The sequence below is a fragment of the Salvelinus fontinalis genome, chromosome 6, assembly GCF_029448725.1.
Source record: "Salvelinus fontinalis isolate EN_2023a chromosome 6, ASM2944872v1, whole genome shotgun sequence".
Classification (NCBI taxonomy): domain Eukaryota; kingdom Metazoa; phylum Chordata; class Actinopteri; order Salmoniformes; family Salmonidae; genus Salvelinus; species Salvelinus fontinalis.
The window spans coordinates 9164558-9187231 of record NC_074670.1 but is presented as its reverse complement, the minus strand read 5'-3'; the positions used below and the strand labels follow the sequence as shown (position 1 = coordinate 9187231).

Sequence of the window (22674 nt, the reverse complement as noted above, 5' to 3'; positions counted from 1 at the left end):
TTTCTCTACCATAAGCCGCGTCCAACGTAGTTTTAGAGAATTTGGCAGCACGTCCAACCGGACTCACAACTGCAGACCACGTGTAACCACACCAGCCCAGTACCTCCACATCCAGCTTCTTCATCTGCAGGATCGTGTGAGAGGGGGTGGGGGGTGCTGAGGAGTATTTCTGTCTGTAATGAAGCCCTTTTGTGGGGAAAAACTCATTCTGATTGGCTTGGCTTGGCTGCCAAGTGGGTGGGCCTATGCCCTCCAAGGCCCACCCATTGCTGCACCCCTGCCCAGTCATGTGAAATCCATAGATTAAGGCCTAATGAATGTATTTAAATTGACTGATTTCCTCATATGAACTGTAACTCAGTAAAATCTTTGAAATTGTTGCATGTTGCACTTATATTTTTGTTCAGTATAGAATCAGATTCCATCAATCCATTCATTTTATAATCCAAAAGGCAAAACTGATCCTAGATCAGGACTCCTTCTCTAAGACGCTTTATGAATATGGGCCCTGACATATACTGTTTCCTTATGGCACATTTCTGGTGAAAAGCTTGGTCTGCGCCACATGTCAGGGCCAAGTTAAATGGCCGAGCCACGGCACTAGTAGTTCTATTTCTGAATTGTTACATTCCTTTCTTTTCTAAACACGCTGCTTCTAACACCATCAGTTAAACAGTTCACGCAGTCCTTCTAAATCCTCAGGTTATTTCAGTCTTCACTCGGCTGGCTGTTTCCTTCCTCAAGACCACAAATGAAACACACTCTGTTCCAGTTCTTCATAGTTGCGTCCCAAATGGCACCCTATTCCCTTTATAGTGTACTAGTTTTGAACAGGAGCCACAGGGCTCTGGTCTAAAGTAGTCCACTATATAGGGAATAGGGTGTCGTTTGGAATGTACGCTCTGTTCCAGTTTGTCAATCACAGTAAAGCAACATATAACAGTTTAAAGAGGTCAATAGTCTAGCTATGAGTTTCCACTCACTCTGTACTGCATAGAACTCGCTGCGTAGAACTCGCTGCATAGAACTCGCTGCATAGAACTCGCTGCATAGAACTCGCTGCATAGAACTCGCTGCATAGAACTCGCTGCATAGAACTCGCTGCATAGAACTCGCTGCATAGAACTCGCTGCATAGAACTCGCTGCATAGAACTCGTGCATAGAACTCGCTGCATAGAACTCGCTGCATAGAACTCGCTGCATAGAACTCGCTGCATAGAACTCGCTGCATAGAACTCGCTGCATAGAACTCGCTGCATAGAACTCGCTGCATAGAACTCGCTGCATAGAACTCGCTGCATAGAACTCACTGCATAGAACTCACTGCATAGAACTCAATGTATGGCCTTCAGAAAGTATTCATACCCCTTGACTTATTCCACATGTTGTTGTGTTAGAGCCAGAATTAAAAATGGATTAAATAAAACATACTCTAACTTATCTGCACACAATATCCCATAATGACGAAGTGAAAACATGTTTTTAGAATTTGTTACTAACTTATCAACAAAAAAATAAATAATAATATCTCATTTACATATGTATTCATTCCCCTTTCCTATGACATTCCAAATTGAGCTCAAGGTGCATCCAACATCCTTTGATCATCTTTGAGATGTCACTACAACTTGGAGTCCACCTGTGGTAAATTGAATTGTTTGGACATGATTTAGAAAGTAACACACCTGACTATATAAGGTCCCACAGTTGACAGTGGATGTCAAAGCAGAAACTATACCGTGAAGTCCAAGGAACTGTCCGTAGATCTCTGATCTCAATTGTGATGAGGCATATATCTGGGGAAGGGTATAAAACAATTTCAAGACTGTTGAAAGTTTCCAAGAGCACAATGGTCTTCATCATCGGGAAGTTGAAAAAATATGGAACAACCCAGACTCTGCCTAGAGCTGCCCGTCCGATCGAACTGAGCAACCAGGAAGAAGGACCTTGGTCAGGGAGGAGATCAAGAACCCAATGACCACTCTGACAAAACGGCACCACTCTGACAAAAGTTCCTTGGCTGAGATGGGAGAACCTACCAGAAGGACAACAGTCTCTACAGCACTTCACCAATCTGGGCTTTATGGAAGAGTGGTCAGACGGAAGCCACTCCTGAGAAAATGGCACATGACAGCACGCCTGGAGTTTGCAAAAAGGCACATGAAAGACTGAGCAAAAGGCAAAATATTCTGTGCTCTGATGAGACAAAAATGTAACTCTATGGCCTGAATGCAATGCGCTATGTTTGGAGAAAACCAGGCACAGCTCATCACCCGTCTAACACCATCCCGACCGTGAAGCATGGTAGTGGCAGCATCATGCTATGGGGATGCTTTTCAGCGGCAGGGACTGGGAGACTGGTAAGGATACAGGAAAATATAGGAAGATCCTATATGAGAACCTGTTTCCGAGTGCAAACGACCTTAGACTGGGGGTGAACATTAACATTCCAATAGGACAATGACTGCAAGCATAGAGCCAAAGCAATGCTGGAATGGCTTCAGAACAAGAATGTGAAAGTATTTGAGTGGCTCAGCCAAAGCCCAAACTTGAATCCCATTGAACATCTGTGGAAAGACTTGAAGAATGCCGCTCAACCATCTAATTTAATTAACAGATTGAGAAAATCAGCAAGGAAGAATGAGAGAAAATCTCAAAATCCAGACTTGCAAAGCTGATACAGACATACACAAGACGACTCAAAGCTTTAATCACAAATGTGCATGTGTCAGCATATGGTCTCACAAGGGGTCTGAGGATCTCATCTCGGTACCTATTGGCAGTCAGGCTACCTCTGGCGAGCACATGGAGGGCTGTGCGGCCCCACAAAGAAATGCCACCCCACACCATGACTGACCCATCGCCAAACCGGTCATGCTGGAGGATGTTGCAGGCAGCAGAACGTTCTCCACGTTCTCCAGACTCTGTCACGTCTGTCACATGTGCTCATGTGCTCAGTGTGAACCTGCTTTCATCTGTGAAGAGCACAGGGCGCCAGTGGCGAATTTGCCAATCTTGGTGTTCTCTGGCAAATGCCAAACGTCCTGCACGGTGTTGGGCTGTAAGCACAACCCCCACCTCTGGACGTCGGGCCCTCATACCACCCTCATGGAGTCTGTTTCTGACCGTTTGAGCAGACACATGCACATTTGTGGCCTGCTGGAGGTCATTTTGCAGGGCGCTGGCAGTGCACCTCCTTGCACAAAGGCGGAGGTAGCGGTCCTGCTGCTGGGTTGTTGCCCTCCTACGGCCTCCTCCACGTCTCCTGATGTACTGGCCTGTCTCCTGGTAGCGCCTCCATGCTCTGGACACTACGCTGACAGACACAGCAAACCTTTTTGCCACAGCTCGCATTGATGTGCCATCCTGGATGAACTGCGCTACCTGAGCCACTTGTGTGGGTTGTAGATTCCGTCTCATGCTACCACTAGAGTGAGAGCACCGCCAGCATTCAAAAGTGACCAAAACATCAGCCAGGAAGCATAGGAACTGAGAAGTGGTCTGTAGTCACCACCTGCAGAATCACTCCTTTTTTGGGGGTGTCTTGCCAATTGCCTATAATTTCCACCTTTGGTCTATTCCATTTGCACAACAGCATGTAAAATTTATTGTCAATCAGTGTTGCTTCCTAAGTGGACAGTTTGATTTCACAGAAGTGTGATTGACTTGGAGTTACATTGTGTTGTTTAAGTGTTCCCTTTATTTTTTTGAGCAGTGTACATTTAATGCATTTTGAATTCAGGCTGTAACACAACATGTGGAATAAGTCCAGGGGTATGAATACTTTCTGAAGGCACTGTAACTCACCTTATAGAACTCACTGTAGAGAACTCACTGTAGAGAACTCACTGTATAGAACTCACTGTATAGAACTCACTGTATAGAACTCACTGTATAGAACTCAGTGCACTTGAACGCGAAGAGACAAATTCCCGTAAAAGGCCAAATAAATGAAGTGAACTGAACTAATATCTGAATACACAGAACTGAACAGAGAATGGTATCTTGTGACATGATTATTACGGTGCTTGCTTCTCCATACAGGAACTGTATAATCAAATGGCTACCCAGACTATTGCCATTGTCCCCCCCTCTCCCACTCATTAAACCGCTGCTACTCTCTGTTGTCATCTATGCATAGTCACTTTATTAACTCTACCTACATGTACATACCCCCCTGTATATATACTCACTATTGTTATTTTACTGCTGCTCCTTAATTACTTGTTACTTTTATTTCTTATTCTTATCCGTATTTTTTTAAACTGCTTTGTTGGTTAGGGGCTCGTAAGTAAACCTCACTGTGAGGTTTACACCTGTTGTATTTGGCGCATGTGACTAATACAATTTTATTTTATATTTATACACTGAATTCAATGAATAAGAGGAAGGTATTCTGGAACTACATGAATACCGTGTACTGTAGTGTGCTTAGCACATTTCTCACCTGGTTGCACTGTTAAGAGCCTGAGAGAAGAGATTGTAGCCAGCTGGAGAGGGAGAGTGCTGCAGGGAGTAGAACCAGGTAGCTGCAGCCTTCACAAAAGCATTGGCATCGTCGCCACCCAGAGAGTTAGACAGGGCTTCGTAGAACACTGTTTTACTGTCAGCTCTCCCCTGGAGCTCCTCAAAGTTCTGTCGTCAGACATTAGGGGGGAAAAGTAGAAGTTGGTGATATGAAACATGGCTGAGTATAGTAATACTACTCAATACTAATATGATGTGAATGAGGACAAACTGCTAACATACTAGTCACTAGCTGAGTTGAACTAGGAGTCTACGCATTAGAATATGTCCTACACTCTATGAAAAACAAAGAGCCATATTCCCCAGTTCCATCCTGAAGCATGGGGAAAGCTCAATAAGCAGGTACACCAAATAGATGGACGATACTAGAGGTGAATGTTCTCACCATAGAAAACACAAAGAACGTCTTTGAATTATAGGATCTCCGGTTCTCACCTTGATCCTCTTGGCCCTGCTGATGAGTCCATCCTCTGCGGAAGAGCCCAGCAGGAGGTCAGCTCTGTGGAAGCCTGCATTCATCAGGGCCATGGAGGGTTTCCCCTGGACAGAGACCCCATCCACCACTGGACCCCAAGCCTGCAGGGGCCCACTGACTGACAGCAACTGAAACAGATAACATAAAATAAGACAGGGGGGAAAAAACGATGTGTGCGTCCCAAATAGGCCCTATGGGCCTTGGACAAAAGAAGTGCACTAAACAGGGAATTGGGTGTCATTTGGGATACATACAGCCTATGATACATCTGGGACTATAAGGCCTCCTTCCTTAGTCTGGGTCTATAAGGCCAACAGTACCTTAGTCTGGGTCTATAAGGCCAACAGTACCTTAGTCTGGGTCTATAAGGCCAACAGTACCTTAGTCTGGGTCTATAAGGCCAACAGTACCTTAGTCTGGGTCTATAAGGCCAACAGTACCTTAGTCTGGGTCTATAAGGCCAACAGTACCTTAGTCTGGGTCTATAAGGCCAACAGTACCTTAGTCTGGGTCTATAAGGCCAACAGTACCTTAGTCTTCAAATCAAATCAAATTTTATTTGTCACATACACATGGTTAGCAGATGTTAATGCGAGTGTAGCGAAATGCTTGTGCTTCTAGTTCCGACAATGCAGTAATAACCAACAAGTAATCTAACAATTCCACAACTACTACCTTATACACACAAGTGTAAAGGGATAAAGAATATGTACATAAAGATATATGGGTCTATAAGGCCAACAGTACCTTAGTCTGGGCAGTGTTGAGGTCTTGTGCTGTAGCTGCTCTCAGGCAGGAGCCCAGCTGTTCTGGGTTAGCGGAGGGGGGACAGCCGAGCTCCCGGGCCAGAGCCGCTGCCTGCCCCTGGGCTTTGGATACACTCAGCACTGAGGCAGGGGAGAACACAGAGCCACCCTGGGGAGAGAGAGAGAGGAGGGACAGAGTGAGAGAACCACTCAGCACTGAGGCAGGGGAGAACACAAAGACACCCTGGGGGGAGAGAGAGAGGAGGGACAGAGTCAGAGAACCACTCAGCACTGAGGCAGGGGAGAACACAAAGACACCCTGGGGGGAGAGAGAGAGGAGGGACAGAGTCAGAGAACCACTCAGCACTGAGGCAGGGGAGAACACAGAGACACCCTGGGGAGAGAGAGAGAGGAGAGACAGAGTCAGAGAACCACTCAGCACTGAGGCAGGGGAGAACACAGAGCCACCCTGGGGAGAGAGAGAGGAGGGACAGAGTCAGAGAACCACTCAGCACCGAGGCAGGTGAGAACACAGAGACACCCTGGGGGGAGAGAGAGAGGAGGGACAGAGTCAGAGAACCACTCAGCACCGAGGCAGGTGAGAACACAGAGCCACCGTGGGGAGAGAGAGAGAGGAGGGACAGAGTCAGAGAACCACTCAGCACTGAGGCAGGGGAGAACACAGAGACACCCTGGGGAGAGAGAGAGAGAGGAGGGACAGAGTCAGAGAACCACTCAGCACTGAGGCAGGGGACAACACAGAGACACCCTGGGGAGAGAGAGAGAGGAGAGACAGAGTCAGAGAACCACTCAGCACCGAGGCAGGTGAGAACACAGAGCCACCGTGGGGAGAGAGAGAGAGGAGGGACAGAGTCAGAGAACCACTCAGCACTGAGGCAGGGGAGAACACAGAGCCACCCTGGGGAGAGAGAGAGAGGAGGGACAGAGTCAGAGAACCACTCAGCACCGAGGCAGGTGAGAACACAGAGCCTCTCCAGTCTCTGCCCAGAGGGGAGGGACTGTGTCTGTCTGTCTGTATTTGATGATTAAGATCTTCTAACCCACATAGAGAGAGAAAGAGAGAGAGAGAGAAAGAGAAAGAGAAAGAGAGAGAGAAAGAGAGAGAGAAAGAGAGAGAACCATTCATACTGTCTCTCTACTAGTCAACACAAATAAATAGACTGATAGCAAGTTTAAGCAGAAACAAATGATTATTATTTATAGCTAAGCATTATTAGTTCCAAAATGGAATGACTTCTAATGTTAGAAATGCTACATACCAATTGGTTGCACACATCTTTCAAGTGTTTATTTGAATGCTGTCTGGTCATCTATTGGCTACAGCACTGTGGTGATTAGTCTGCCATCTATTGGCTACAGCACTGTGGTGATTAGTCTGCCATCTATTGGCTACAGCACTGTGGTGATTAGTCTGCCATCTATTGGCTACAGCACTGTGGTGATTAGTCTTTCATCTATTGGCTACAGCACTGTGGTGATTAGTCTGCCATCTATTGGCTACAGCACTGTGGTGATTAGTCTGCCATCTATTGGCTACAGCACTGTGGTGATTAGTCTGCCATCTATTGGCTACAGCACTGTGGTGATTAGTCTGTCATCTATTGGCTACAGCACTGTGGTGATTAGTCTGCCATCTATTGGCTACAGCACTGTGGTGATTAGTCTGTCATCTATTGGCTACAACACTGTGGTGATTAGTCTGCCATCTATTGGCTACAGCACTGTGGTGATTAGTCTGGCATCTATTGGCTACAGCACTGTGGTGATTAGTCTGGCATCTATTGGCTACAGCACTGTGGTGATTAGTCTGTCATCTATTGGCTACAACACTGTGGTGATTAGTCTGTCATCTATTGGCTACAGCACTGTGGTGATTAGTCTGCCATCTATTGGCTACAGCACTGTGGTGATTAGTCTGCCATCTATTGGCTACAGCACTGTGGTGATTAGTCTGCCATCTATTGGCTACAGCACTGTGGTGATTAGTCTGCCATCTATTGGCTACAGCACTGTGGTGATTAGTCTATTTCAGGAGTGGAAAAATGTGGTGAAAAACAAGTCACACTCAACTTCCCCATTAGTGAGGAAGTGACAAGAGGAGATCAACAAAAACAGATTGGCAGGATGACTAGAATAGACTGATGAGCTGCTGCTTATCACCGTTAGACAGTACTGTATCATCATGCTAAGCTAATTCAGGCTATATTACATTCTAATTCCGGCTATATTACACCAAATATTGGTTATATTAGGTATAACGAGTGAGGCTGCTACAGGCGGGTATGGTAAGGCTATCTGAAGAAAAGGGGATAACATCCACATCCTAAACTGGAGAATAACAGTGCTGGGCTAAATAGCGAGATAAAGGAATGAGAGGCAGGCACGCATAGCACTGCCACTTCCCAGCACATTATTCCTGCATCCAAATGATCAACAAGGCTCTCTGACCAGACATGGGGAACATCAGGACCAGCCCAGTCTCTATGCCAGCGAATGGAGAAGACACCAACACCAGCTCTGACCCCTTTCTGAGAAGTAAGTCTTTCTGGTTAAAGAAGTCTGTATTTTGGTAATGATTGTTTTATTAATGAAAGGATCTTGTTAAAAGGGGCAATCTGGGATTCACATTTATTTTATATTCTTCAAGAATCAATGGCTGTAAAATGATTAATTTAAACGTTTGGAATCGCAGATTGTCTCTGATGGGCAATGGTTAATTTGATGTCATTTTTAAGTACGGGTGGAGTGACTTGGTTTCATAAGCTGTACTGGCCCTGTACTGCTCTGTGCATGTGTAAACATTTGCATAATTTCACCCAAAATAAATAAGGTTCCTCTCATGCAAACTGCAGCCAAACAACTGCAAGCTTATAAATGTAGAATTGGGTCAAATGATCACTTCGCAATATTTGCCACATTTTGTTTACCCATTAAATAGTTGGGAGCATATATACAGCGTACTGTATGACTTTCTGTTGTAGAATGTTTACTATTCCGTTAGTCAGCACCTCTACCGACATGGGTGTGTCACCTCTTGCTTTTTACTTTATGCAATATAAAACATATTTCTTCATTTAATTAAATAAACAGCATCCTACTTCCCTAAACCCTGACCTTCAACAACATGTAGTCATATTTAAAAAAATATATATATATAACAAAAAATATATATTAATATTTTTGTAACAGCATCAGTGTGTGGGCATTCAGTATATTGAAATTATCGTGCAAGAGCTGTTGACTGAATGGAAAAATAATATAATCTTCATCTGATATGGATGACCTGATAACACTTCTGTATTCGCCTGTGATTGGCAGATACTGTACAGATGTACTCTCTTAATTTTTTCGCCCTGTTGTCAGAGAATTTTCCTTTGCGGAAGGAAATGCAAATTGTTGTCTATTCGAGGTTTAAAAAGGCTTCTAACATTTGTAATTTCCACTTTACCATGTCAGACTTCATTGTTCCTAACTAAAAATGTATCAACCCTACAAAAATGTCCATTAATTATAAACCACATAATAATTTACATTTCCTGATGCTGCAGGATTATTTTCCTGCTGTGAGAAACGGGTCAAATTGAGATAGTACACCAGTACATGGCGTTTGGAAAGGTGTTTTCACCTGGTCACAGTCAGCTGATGTATTGTGCACTGAAGTCCACAAGCGAAGGGAAAAGGTGAGAGGAGGAGAGAGTGTAGGATGCAATGAGTTATACAACTTTCAAAGGAATTATGCTGTTTGTATGTGGCTGCTATGAAAGAGAACTGATTGCATGTGATCAGGGGTGTATTCATTCCGCCAATTCTGTTGAAAACATTTCTTAAACGGAAGCAAAAGGAAAGAAACGGGGATAAATGCACCTGAATTTGTCCAATAGAAACTCTTGTTTGCAACTGATTACACCCTAGATCAGCTAGATGCAGGCCAGAGTGTGCAAGGGGGTAATGAATGTGTCACTGTCTGTCACCTTGATTACTCACATTTTTCTCGACCTGTGCACCTACCATTGTAAACTTTAATTCATAGGCTAGGTTGTAGAAACCTCATGATGGGTATTGGGGAAATCAGAGCATCATGTAGTAGCCTAAACCTATCGATGTTACATTGAACTGGGTGAATTGAATATGAATGACCGTTATCTAATATGCTGTAAAATAAATGATTATAGTTTCTCTTCTCTCCAGACAACGATACCCTGAGAGTCCTTTCTGACTACCCCTCAGCAGACGTTAGTGAAAGCCTGGTAGTCTTATCTGACTACCCCTCAGCAGACGTCAGCATGCCACTCTTCAGGATAGGAGAGAGACTGAGACTCCTGGCAGAGTGAGTGACTGAACCCAACTGAATCTAAGAAATGTGTCCCAAATAGCACCCTAGTCCCTAGATAGTGCCCTACTTTTGACCAGAGCCCTATGAGTCCTGGTCAAACGTAGTGCACTATCTAGGGACTAGGGGGCAATTTGGGACGCAGACCTAGTCTTCCACATTCAGTCCCTCAACACAACATCACCTCCTCTAAGAGCTGATCTGTTTGACTAGACTGACAGAGACAGGGCTCAAATCTGAACAATTCTACTTTTGACCAGAGCCCCTTTGGTCTATTACAGTGCACTAAATAAGGAATAGGGTGCTATTTGGGACTCACTCTCCTTCTTCCCCTGTTTCTTCTCTTCTGTCAGGGAGGGTTACTGGTGGAGGGCTCGTTCTGTCCAAACAGGATATGAGAACTACATCCCTAATAACCATGTGGCCAAGGTCTATCACGGGTAGGTGAACTCACAGCAACACTAACCTACCTGACACTAGTCTACTGCCAAGGTCTATCACGGGTAGGTGAACTCACAGCAACACTAACCTACCTGACACTAGTCTACTGCCAAGGTCTATCACGGGTAGGTGAACTCACAGCAACACTAACCTACCTGACACTAGTCTACTGCCAAGGTCTATCACGGGTAGGTGAACTCACAGCAACACTAACCTACCTGACACTAGTCTACTGCCAAGGTCTATCACGGGTAGGTGAACTCACAGCAACACTAACCTACCTGACACTAGTCTACTGCCAAGGTCTATCACGGGTAGGTGAACTCACAGCAACACTAACCTACCTGACACTAGTCTACTGCCAAGGTCTATCACGGGTAGGTGAACTCACAGCAACACTAACCTACCTGACACTAGTCTACTGCCAAGGTCTATCACGGGTAGGTGAACTCACAGCAACACTAACCTACCTGACACTAGTCTACTGCCAAGGTCTATCACGGGTAGGTGAACTCACAGCAACACTAACCTACCTGACACTAGTCTACTGCCAAGGTCTATCACGGGTAGGTGAACTCACAGCAACACTAACCTACCTGACACTAGTCTACTGCCAAGGTCTATCACGGGTAGGTGAACTCACAGCAACACTAACCTACCTGACACTAGTCTACTGCCAAGGTCTATCACGGGTAGGTGAACTCACAGCAACACTAACCTACCTGACACTAGTCTACTGCCAAGGTCTATCACGGGTAGGTGAACTCACAGCAACACTAACCTACCTGACACTAGTCTACTGCCAAGGTCTATCACGGGTAGGTGAACTCACAGCAACACTAACCTACCTGACACTAGTCTACTGCCAAGGTCTATCACGGGTAGGTGAACTCACAGCAACACTAACCTACCTGACACTAGTCTACTGCCAAGGTCTATCACGGGTAGGTGAACTCACAGCAACACTAACCTACCTGACACTAGTCTACTGCCAAGGTCTATCACGGGTAGGTGAACTCACAGCAACACTAACCTACCTGACACTAGTCTACTGCCAAGGTCTATCACGGGTAGGTGAACTCACAGCAACACTAACCTACCTGACACTAGTCTACTGCCATGGCATCTGCCTCCTACATCTAATCACGTTCAAATCCAATTTTTATTTGTCACATGCGCCGAATACAACAGGTGTGTAGACCTTACAGTGAAATGCTTACTTACAAGCCCTTAACCAACAATGCAGTTTTAAGAGAAATAAGTGTTAAGTAAAAAAATAAAGATAAGTAAAAAAATATAAATAATTAAAGATATACTAATTTGACACTTTCCTAGTCCAGTGTCGGATTATAGCTGACGATAATGGTTTAATGCTTGGTGTTCTGAAAAGGTGAAGGTGATAGCATCTACGATACCATTATGATTAAAACAGCCGGTGGTAATGTTTTAATCTTTATTCATAGCTGGTTGTTTTATCTGGGTTCTAAGGCCATGAAAATGCATGCTTTATGAATATGGTTGAATTGTATTCTGTAATTCATTTAGCTGGTTGTTTGAAGGGGTGGCCCGACCCAAAGCAGAGGAACTGCTTCGTCTGCCCGGAAACAGAGCTGGCTCCTTCATGATAAGAGAAAGTCAAAAAGGTAAGTGGCCTCGAGACAGACGTCTGTACCGTAAATTAAATGGAATTTAGGTGCTCCTGTGGTGCTCTTGTGGTGCTCCGTTTGTAGAGCATGGTGCTCACACCGCGATGGTTGTGGGTACGCAACCAACAACTACTGTAAGTCACTTAGGATAAAGGTGTCCGCTAAATGTCCTAAATAAATGGTACATATAAAAGATGGAGTACTAAACTTTGACTACAGGACTGCCGATAGACTCTCTCACATCAGCTACTGAAAATGATCAACCAAAACCGAAGCAACTTTAGAAACAGATGTGATAACGTCTTGTTTTTCCTTTGCCTGTGTGGTGTTGTAGGAGTGTATACCCTGTCTGTACGGCACAGGGTTATGGTACACTATCGTATTATCCGCCTTCCCAACAACTGGTACTACATCTCTCCTGGTCTAACCTTCCAGTGTCTAGAGGACCTCGTCAACCACTACTCTGGTAAATAACAATCACATTGGACATTGACATTAAATCTATTCATCGTAAACCTTGTACCTCACTTTTTCTATATATATATATATATTTTTTTTACATAAATTGAAAGTAATCATCCCCGTTCATAATCTGTGAAAGGTTCATGACTAAAGTAATCATCCCCGTTCATAATCTGTGAAAGGTTCATGACTAACGTAGTCATCCCCCTTCATAATCTGTGAAAGGTTCATGACTAAAGTAGTCATCCCCTTTCATAATCTGTGAAAGCTTCATGACTAAAGTAGTCATCCCCTTTCATAATCTGTGAAAGCTTCATGACTAAAGTAGTCATCCCCTTTCATAATCTGTGTAAGGTTCATGACTAAAGTAGTCATCCCCCTTCATAATCTGTGAAAGGTTCATGACTAAAGTAGTCATCCCCTTTCATAATCTGTGAAAGGTTCATGACTAAAGTAGTCATCCCCTTTCATAATCTGTGAAAGGTTCATGACTAAAGTAGTCATCCCCTTTCATAATCTGTGAAAGGTGAATGATTAAAGTAGTCATCCCCCCTTCATAATCTGTGAAACGTGAATGATTTGGAGGCATCATGTCTGACAATAGCCATATCTGAAAATACATCTATTTATTTATTTTATTTTGCTAAGAGTTTTTTTTCCGGGACGCCAACATATCTGATGAATATTACAATCTGACATTAAAGTCAAACAGATGTAGACTCTATGTGAACCTATTTATAGGAACGATGAGCTGATAAGTATAGTATTATTTTAAGGGCTGGAACTAGTCATTATTTGTGAACTCGTGACACCACCGGTAGTTATTACTTTCTAACGTGGAATTATTGACTCTTTCAAGCCGCACCAACTCCAATGCACTGTACTGCTGCTGTACTATATTCCCTGAGTGGAGTCATATGAGCTGTACACTGGGGTCGAGGTACATTTCTGAAGTTGGCTATTTTGAGGATGTGGAAGATATTCAGCTCTAGTTCTCTCCTTGTGTCATTAATGTGTCCTTGTACATTTACATTTTAGTCACTGTGTATGGTTTCTGGTAGCTAACTGGTTATAACCACAGGATAGCTGTGTATGGTTTCTGGTAGCTAACTGGTTATAACCACAGGATAGCTGTGTATGGTTTCTGGTAGCTAACTGGTTATAACCACCAGATAGCTGTGTATGGTTTCTGGAAAAGACGGTGGCCCCTCTGGTAACGACAGAGGCCCCTCCTCTGGTAACGACAGTGGCCCCTCCTCTGGTAACGACAGTGGCCCCTCCTCTGGTAACGACAGTGGCCCCTCCTCTGGTAACGACAGTGGCCCCTCCTCTGGTAACGACAGTGGCCCCTCCTCTGGTAACGACAGTGGCCCCTCCTCTGGTAACGACAGTGGCCCCTCCTCTGGTAACGACAGTGGCCCCTCCTCTGGTAACGACAGTGGCCCCTCCTCTGGTAACGACAGTGGCCCCTCCTCTGGTAACGACAGTGGCCCCTCCTCTGGTAACGACAGTGGCCCCTCCTCTTTGACAGATTGTGCAGACGGCCTGTGCTGTATTCTCACCACCCCCTGTCAGGCTGTAACCAATGGCAACCTCAACCTGGCCTCCCAGGCACCCCCTGTGGTGATGCACAACAACTTCGACTGGAAAGACGTCAACAGGTACATCTTTCTCTAACGTTGACCTCTTTTTCCCCTCTCTCCCGCCTTCAGTCCCCCTCTCTCCCGCCTTCAGTCCCCCTCTCTCCCGCCTTCAGTCCCCCTCTCTCCCGCCTTCAGTCCCCCTCTCTCCCGCCTTCAGTCCCCCTCTCTCCCGCCTTCAGTCCCCCTCTCTCCCGCCTTCAGTCCCCCTCTCTCCCGCCTTCAGCCCCCCTCTCTCCCGCCTTCAGCCCCCCTCTCTCCCGCCTTCAGTCCCCCTCTCTCCCGCCTTCAGCCCCCCTCTCTCCCGCCTTCAGCCCCCCTCTCTCCCGCCTTCAGCCCCTCTCTCCCGCCTTCAGCCCCTCTCTCCCGCCTTCAGCCCCTCTCTCCCGCCTTCAGCCCCTCTCTCCCGCCTTCAGCCCCTCTCTCCCGCCTTCAGCCCCTCTCTCCCGCCTTCAGCCCCTCTCTCCCGCCTTCAGCCCCTCTCTCCCGCCTTCAGTCACTCTCTCCCGCCTTCAGTCCCTCTCTCCCGCCTTCAGTCCCTCTCTCTCTAACCTTGTTTCTCCCCATCCATCCCTCTCTGGGAGTTTCATGGAGTCTGACAATTACATATGTGTTTGAGCTTATTTTTGAGTTTAGCTTTCAATGTAGTTTATCAGTGATAGATAACAGGCTAACTCCATATACTAACGCTGCATCATATCTATTCTAACCCCAGCTCGGAGCTGACAGATCAGCCTCATCGTTACCCCGGCAACAGAGACTCTATGATCAGCTTTGGCTTGCGGAACACAGTCTCCTCCTACATGTCTCTGGGGGACATGAGGAAGGAGAGGAAGAGCAGCAGCTGGAGGAGGCAGAAGAGGAGGAGCAGTGTGTGTGTACCTCCCGGTAACGGTCACAGACTCAGCACTACAGCACTGGAAGAGGAAGAGGGGGAGTACGCACAAGCCATCCACCTGAACTCTTAAGACTGGATATGGGCTTAAATGTATAGAGAGGACATATCGTGCTGTATAGAGAGGACATAATCCTGCTGTATAGAGAGGACATAATCCTGCCGTATAGAGAGGACATATCGTGTTGTATAGAGAGGACATATGCTGCTGTATAGAGAAGACATAATCCTGCTATATAGAGAGGACATAATCCTGCTATATAGAGAAGACATAATCCTGCTGTATAGAGAATACATAATCCTGCTGTATAGAGAGGACATAATCCTGCTGTATAGAGAAGACATAATCCTGCTGTATAGAGAGGACATAATCCTGCTATATAGAGAGGACATAATCCTGCTGTATAGAGAAGACATAATCCTGCTGTATAGAGAATACATAATCCTGCTGTATAGAGAGGACATAATCCTGCTGTATAGAGAATACATAATCCTGCTGTATAGAGAAGACATAATCCTGCTGTATAGAGAGGACATAATCCTGCTGTATAGAGAAGACATAATCCTGCTGTATAGAGAAGACATAATCCTGCTGTATAGAGAGGACATAATCCTGCTGTATAGAGAAGACATAATCCTGCTGTATAGAGAGGACATAATCCTGCTGTATAGAGAGGACATAATCCTGCTGTATAGAGAATACATAATCCTGCTGTATAGAGAGGACATAATCCTGCTGTATAGAGAGGACATAATCCTGCTGTATAGAGAGGACATAATCCTGCTGTATAGAGAAGACATAATCCTGCTGTATAGAGAAGACATAATCCTGCTGTATAGAGAAGACATAATCCTGCTGTATAGAGAAGACATAATCCTGCTGTATAGAGAGGACATAATCCTGCTGTATAGAGAAGACATAATCCTGCTGTATAGAGAAGACATAATCCTGCTGTATAGAGAAGACATAATCCTGCTGTATAGAGAAGACATAATCCTGCTGTATAGAGAAGACATAATCCTGCTGTATAGAGAAGACATAATCCTGCTGTATAGAGAAGACATAATCCTGCTGTATAGAGAAGACATAATCCTGCTGTATAGAGAAGACATAATCCTGCTGTATAGAGAAGACAATCGTGCTGTATAGAGAGGACATAGCCTACTGGACTATGCCGTGAATGTGGAAGTAAAACTGTGATGACTGTCACACTGCATGATCAGTGACATTCGTACCATTAATCACAAGGGTGTTACTGTTTGACAGCCTAAACTAGTTGTAAACAGCCGGAATGGTTAAAACTGTTACTGTAACAGTATTATTTACACACGAGGGCTTAATAACACATCCACAATAGCCCTATTTAGTGCACTACTTTTGATAGAGCTCTGGTCAAAAGCAGTACACTATATAGGGAATAGGGCACAATTTGGGACTCTTAGTGAAGGTCAGTGAGGATCAGGGGTCACAGGTCAGTTTACCATGAGCAGCATCCTGTCGAAGAGACCACGCGAGGAGGGAGAGGTCAGATGTAGGCTGGCCACGTCGGCTCCGCTCCGCTCTGCCCCCACCGTCACCAGCCTTGGGTCACCTCGGAACGCCTCAATGTTCTCCTGGACCCACTTCAGAGCGGCTACCTGGTCCTGGAAGCCGGCGTTACCTGGCAGGGCTGTGGAACCTAGAGGCATTCAGTTCACACTGCTGTTATTTCATGTACCGTGTCAGGAGCCAAACCCATTCCAGATTAATACTTATATAACGTCATATGTTCTTTGGTTGTGACTTGTGTTATCGTCTACATCATTTCCAAAATATACAACAACATGTCTTGGGATCCAAAAGCCACTGCAGTACATGAACACTGTAATTACCAACTAAGAATGGAACAAGAAACTATTGGATAGATTTCAAATATCATTTTACAAGAGCCTGGTAACAATGTGAAAACATTCAGCAGCAGCAAACAGAAAGCTTGAAAACATTCCAAAGTGTTGCTTTAGAACAGCTCCCTCCAGAATACAATAGGTGGAGAGATATCTGGGGCCAGTGGTTTAGAGGTGTTACTGTGTTGCAGACCTTTATAGAACAGCTCCCTCCAGAATACAATAGGTGGAGAGATATCTGGGACCAGTGGTTGCTGTTACTGTGTTGTTGGGCTTTAAAGGAGAGAAGTCTGGGAGGGGCCAGTGGTTTAGAGGTGTTACTGTGTTGCAGACCTTTATAGAACAGCTCCCTCCAGAATACAATAGGTGGAGAGATATCTGGGGCCAGTGGTTTAGAGGTGTTACTGTGTTGCAGACCTTTATAGAACAGCTCCCTCCAGAATACAATAGGTGGAGAGATATCTGGGACCAGTGGTTGCTGTTACTGTGTTGTTGGGCTTTAAAGGAGAGAAGTCTGGGAGGGGCCAGTGGTTTAGAGGTGTTACTGTGTTGCAGGGATTTATAGAAGAGCTGTCTGGGAGGGACCAGTAGTTTAGAGGTGTGGCTGTGTTGCAGGGCTTTATAGAAGAGCTGTCTGGGAGGGACCAGTGGTTTAGTAGGTGTGGCTGTGTGGCAGGGCTTTATAGAAGAGCTGTCTGGGAGGGGCCAGTGGTTTAGTAGGTGTGGCTGTGTTGCAGGGCTTTATAGAAGAGCTGTCTGGGAGGGACCAGTGGTTTAGTAGGTGTTACTGTGTTGCAGGGCTTTATAGAAGAGCTGTCTGGGAGGGACCAGTGGTTTAGTATGTGTTACTGTGTTGCAGGGCTTTATAGAAGAGCTGTCTGGGAGGGACCAGTGGTTTAGTAGGTGTTACTGTGTTGCAGGGCTTTATAGAAGAGCTGTCTGGGAGGGACCAGTGGTTTAGTAGGTGTGGCTGTGTTGCAGGGCTTTATAGAAGAGCTGTCTGGGAGGGGCCAGTGGTTTAGAGGTGTGGCTGTGTTGCAGGGCTTTATAGAAGAGCTGTCTGGGAGGGACCAGTGGTTTAGAGGTGTGGCTGTGTTGCAGGGCTTTATAGAATAGCTGTCTGGGAGGGGCCAGTGGTTTAGTAGGTGTTACTGTGTTGCAGGGCTTTATAGAAGAGCTGTCTGGGAGGGGCCAGTTGTTTAGTAGGTGTGGCTGTGTTGCAGGGATTTATAGAAGAGCTGTCTGGGAGGGGCCAGTGGTTTAGTAGGTGTTACTGTGTTGCAGGGCTTTATAGAAGAGCTGTCTGGGAGGGGCCAGTTGTTTAGTAGGTGTGGCTGTGTTGCAGGGATTTATAGAAGAGCTGTCTGGGAGGGGCCAGTGGTTGAGTAGGTGTTACTGTGTTGCAGGGCTTTATAGAAGAGCTGTCTGGGAGGGACCAGTGGTTTAGTAGGTGTTACTGTGTTGCAGGGCTTTATAGAAGAGCTGTCTGGGAGGGACCAGTGGTTTAGAGGTGTGGCTGTGTTGCAGGGCTTTATAGAAGAGCTGTCTGGGAGGGACCAGTGGTTTAGTAGGTGTTACTGTGTTGCAGGGCTTTATAGAAGAGCTGTCTGGGAGGGACCAGTGGTTTAGTAGGTGTTACTGTGTTGCAGGGCTTTATAGAAGAGCTGTCTGGGAGGGGCCAGTGGTTTAGTAGGTGTTACTGTGTTGCAGGGCTTTATAGAAGAGCTGTCTGGGAGGGGCCAGTGGTTTAGTAGGTGTTACTGTGTTGCAGGGCTTTATAGAAGAGCTGTCTGGGAGGGGCCAGTGGTTTAGTAGGTGTTACTGTGTTGCAGGGCTTTATAGAAGAGCTGTCTGGGAGGGGCCAGTGGTTTAGTAGGTGTTACTGTGTTGCAGGGCTTTATAGAAGAGCTGTCTGGGAGGGACCAGTGGTTTAGTAGGTGTGGCTGTGTTGCAGGGCTTTATAGAAGAGCTGTCTGGGAGGGGCCAGTGGTTTAGTAGGTGTTGCTGTGTTGCAGGGCTTTATAGAAGAGCTGTCTGGGAGGGACCAGTGGTTTAGTAGGTGTTACTGTGTTGCAGGGCTTTATAGAAGAGCTGTCTGGGAGGGACCAGTGGTTTAGTAGGTGTTACTGTGTTGCAGGGCTTTATAGAAGAGCTGTCTGGGAGGGGCCAGTGGTTTAGTAGGTGTTACTGTGTTGCAGGGCTTTATAGAAGAGCTGTCTGGGAGGGACCAGTGGTTTAGTAGGTGTGGCTGTGTTGCAGGGCTTTATAGAAGAGCTGTCTGGGAGGGGCCAGTGGTTTAGTAGGTGTTACTGTGTTGCAGGGCTTTATAGAAGAGCTGTCTGGGAGGGGCCAGTGGTTTAGTAGGTGTTACTGTGTTGCAGGGCTTTATAGAAGAGCTGTCTGGGAGGGGCCAGTGGTTTAGTAGGTGTTACTGTGTTGCAGGGCTTTATAGAAGAGCTGTCTGGGAGGGACCAGTGGTTTAGTAGGTGTGGCTGTGTTGCAGGGCTTTATAGAAGAGCTGTCTGGGAGGGACCAGTGGTTTAGTAGGTGTGGCTGTGTTGCAGGGCTTTATAGAAGAGCTGTCTGGGAGGGACCCAGTGGTTTAGAGGTGTTACTGTGTTGCAGGGCTTTATAGAAGAGCTGTCTGGGAGGGACCAGTGGTTTAGAGGTGTGGCTGTGTTGCAGGGCTTTATAGAAGAGCTGTCTGGGAGGGGCCAGTGGTTTAGTAGGTGTGGCTGTGTTGCAGGGCTTTATAGAAGAGCTGTCTGGGAGGGGCCAGTGGTTTAGTAGGTGTTACTGTGTTGCAGGGCTTTATAGAAGAGCTGTCTGGGAGGGGCCAGTGGTTTAGTAGGTGTTGCTGTGTTGCAGGGCTTTATAGAAGAGCTGTCTGGGAGGGACCAGTGGTTTAGTAGCTGTGGCTGTGTTGCAGGGCTTTATAGAAGAGCTGTCTGGGAAGGACCCAGTGGTTTAGAGGTGTTACTGTGTTGCAGGGCTTTATAGAAGAGCTGTCTGGGAGGGACCAGTGGTTTAGAGGTGTGGCTGTGTTGCAGGGCTTTATAGAAGAGCTGTCTGGGAGGGGCCAGTGGTTTAGTAGGTGTGGCTGTGTTGCAGGGCTTTATAGAAGAGCTGTCTGGGAGGGACCAGTGGTTTAGTAGGTGTGGCTGTGTTGCAGGGCTTTATAGAAGAGCTGTCTGGGAGGGGCCAGTGGTTTAGTAGGTGTTGCTGTGTTGCAGGGCTTTATAGAAGAGCTGTCTGGGAGGGACCAGTGGTTTAGTAGGTGTGGCTGTGTTGCAGGGCTTTATAGAAGAGCTGTCTGGGAGGGACCAGTGGTTTAGTAGGTGTGGCTGTGTTGCAGGGCTTTATAGAAGAGCTGTCTGGGAGGGACCAGTGGTTTAGTATGTGTTACTGTGTTGCAGGGCTTTATAGAAGAGCTGTCTGGGAGGGACCAGTGGTTTAGTAGGTGTTACTGTGTTGCAGGGCTTTATAGAAGAGCTGTCTGGGAGGGGCCAGTGGTTTAGTAGGTGTTGCTGTGTTGCAGGGCTTTATAGAAGAGCTGTCTGGGAGGGGCCAGTGGTTTAGTAGGTGTTACTGTGTTGCAGGGCTTTATAGAAGAGCTGTCTGGGAGGGACCAGTGGTTTAGTAGGTGTTGCTGTGTTGCAGGGCTTTATAGAAGAGCTGTCTGGGAGGGACCAGTGGTTTAGTAGGTGTTACTGTGTTGCAGGGCTTTATAGAAGAGCTGTCTGGGAGGGGCCAGTGGTTTAGTAGGTGTGGCTGTGTTGCAGGGCTTTATAGAAGAGCTGTCTGGGAGGGGCCAGTGGTTTAGTAGGTGTGGCTGTGTTGCAGGGCTTTATAGAAGAGCTGTCTGGGAGGGACCCAGTGGTTTAGTAGGTGTGGCTGTGTTGCAGGGCTTTATAGAAGAGCTGTCTGGGAGGGACCCAGTGGTTTAGAGGTGTTACTGTGTTGCAGGGCTTTATAGAAGAGCTGTCTGGGAGGGACCAGTGGTTTAGTAGGTGTTACTGTGTTGCAGGGCTTTATAGAAGAGCTGTCTGGGAGGGGCCAGTGGTTTAGAGGTGTGGCTGTGTTGCAGGGCTTTATAGAAGAGCTGTCTGGGAGGGACCAGTGGTTTAGTAGGTGTTACTGTGTTGCAGGGCTTTATGGAAGAGCTGTCTGGGAGGAACCCAGTGGTTTAGTAGGTGTGGCTGTGTTGCAGGGTCTTTTAGAGTTGCTGTCTGAGGGCTCCTATCACCAAGACTATACATCATACTCTAAAACACAAAGTGCTGTCTCGGATAACAAAGTTGAAACTTGAACACACAGACACACAGTCCTTCCACATGTCTGTGAGTGTGCCAGCTGTGTGCTATGGTTGGTTAGCTGACTGTGGAGAGAGTCACTCCTCCCTCTCAGTGCCACATCAGCACAGAACACACCATCAGCAGAGATGTGTTTCCCTCCCTCCCCCCCAATCCCCCACCTCTCCCTCCCCCCTCTCTCCCTCCACCCCATCTCTCTCTCCCCCCCACACCATCTCTCCCTCCCCCCTCTCCCCATCTCTCCCTCCCCCTCCACCCCATCTATCCCTCCGGGCCCCCTAAGCCCTCCACAGCAGCAGAATACCAACAGTAAACATGTCATCCTCTCCCCTTCACTTTCATCGTGACCTGATTCTAACTTCACGTAACTATCTTCCTTCTACTTTAACATTCACTTATTATGCGCTCTCAGATCCAAATGTGAGTTCAGATTTAGAAGGGAGCACTCGTGACTTTTGTTACTTTTGAAAGCATATAACCTATAAGATAATTGAATGCTGCTTCTAACGTGTGTTAATGGGAGCACCTGTGCTGAGGAATCCGAACGCTGCAACCCTGGTGTTGACGGTAACCACGACGACGTTGCCGACGGCAGCCAGGTAAGAGCCGTCCAGTAGAGATGGTGTGCCATTGCTGGCTGCTCCAGACGGGTTGTGGAAGAACACCAGAACCGCTGCGCTCCCTCTCTATCAGAGGAAAAGACAAGAACAGGAACGACATGGCAGACCCAACGGTCAATCTGAGGGACCGGTAGTGGAGTGGTGTCTGAGGTGTCTAGGGCTTACTAAAGGAGACGTCAACAGGGCTTCTAGTGCAACGGTCAATCTGAGGGACCGGTAGTGGAGTGGTGGTTGAGGTGTCTAGGGCTTACTAAAGGAGACGTCAACAGGGCTTCTAGTGCAACAAAGATCTCTATAGGTACAATGTGACTTACGATGCCGCTGGGGACGAAGATGTTGAGGTACAGACAGTCCTCACTGCTGGCTGATGACTCCACAGCTCCAGGCTGCAGACAGCTGGGTCTACCATGGGAAACATCCACAACAACAAGATTACAGGACACATTAACACGCTGCATGTGGTACAACTGGGTCGACCATGGGAAACATCCACAACAAGATTACAAGACACATTAACACACTGCAGATAAGGAACCAACACAGACACACACTAAAACAACAGATAGACAGATATGAGACAAACAAAAGAAATACCATTACACGTGGTGCAAATATGGAACCAACACAGACAGACACTCAGACAGACACTCAGACAGACACTCAGACAGACACT

The 22674-nt window shown here is 46.5% G+C and overlaps 2 protein-coding genes across 2 annotated transcripts in view; one reads left to right on the top strand and one right to left on the bottom strand.

Annotated features, from left to right (window-relative positions):
- LOC129856778 (thyroglobulin-like) overlaps nucleotides 1–22674 on the bottom strand; it is an 83381-nt gene that overhangs the window by 5631 nt on the left and 55076 nt on the right. Inside the window, exons 41-46 of the mRNA XM_055924495.1 lie at nucleotides 22316–22403; nucleotides 21908–22067; nucleotides 16667–16863; nucleotides 5751–5918; nucleotides 4964–5131; nucleotides 4449–4636 (exon numbers count right to left, since the gene is read on the bottom strand). Of these exons, the coding sequence (XP_055780470.1) occupies nucleotides 4449–4636; nucleotides 4964–5131; nucleotides 5751–5918; nucleotides 16667–16863; nucleotides 21908–22067; nucleotides 22316–22403 (969 nt within the window). The remainder of the gene's footprint in view (nucleotides 1–4448; nucleotides 4637–4963; nucleotides 5132–5750; nucleotides 5919–16666; nucleotides 16864–21907; nucleotides 22068–22315; nucleotides 22404–22674) is intronic.
- Nucleotides 7925–15258, top strand: LOC129856960 (src-like-adapter). Its single transcript, XM_055924767.1, has 7 exons — nucleotides 7925–8305; nucleotides 9959–10097; nucleotides 10454–10540; nucleotides 12087–12184; nucleotides 12522–12653; nucleotides 14181–14310; nucleotides 15005–15258. The coding sequence occupies exons 1-7, from the start codon at nucleotides 8224–8226 to the stop codon at nucleotides 15255–15257; spliced, it is 921 nt and encodes a 306-aa protein (XP_055780742.1). The 5' UTR covers nucleotides 7925–8223; the 3' UTR covers nucleotide 15258.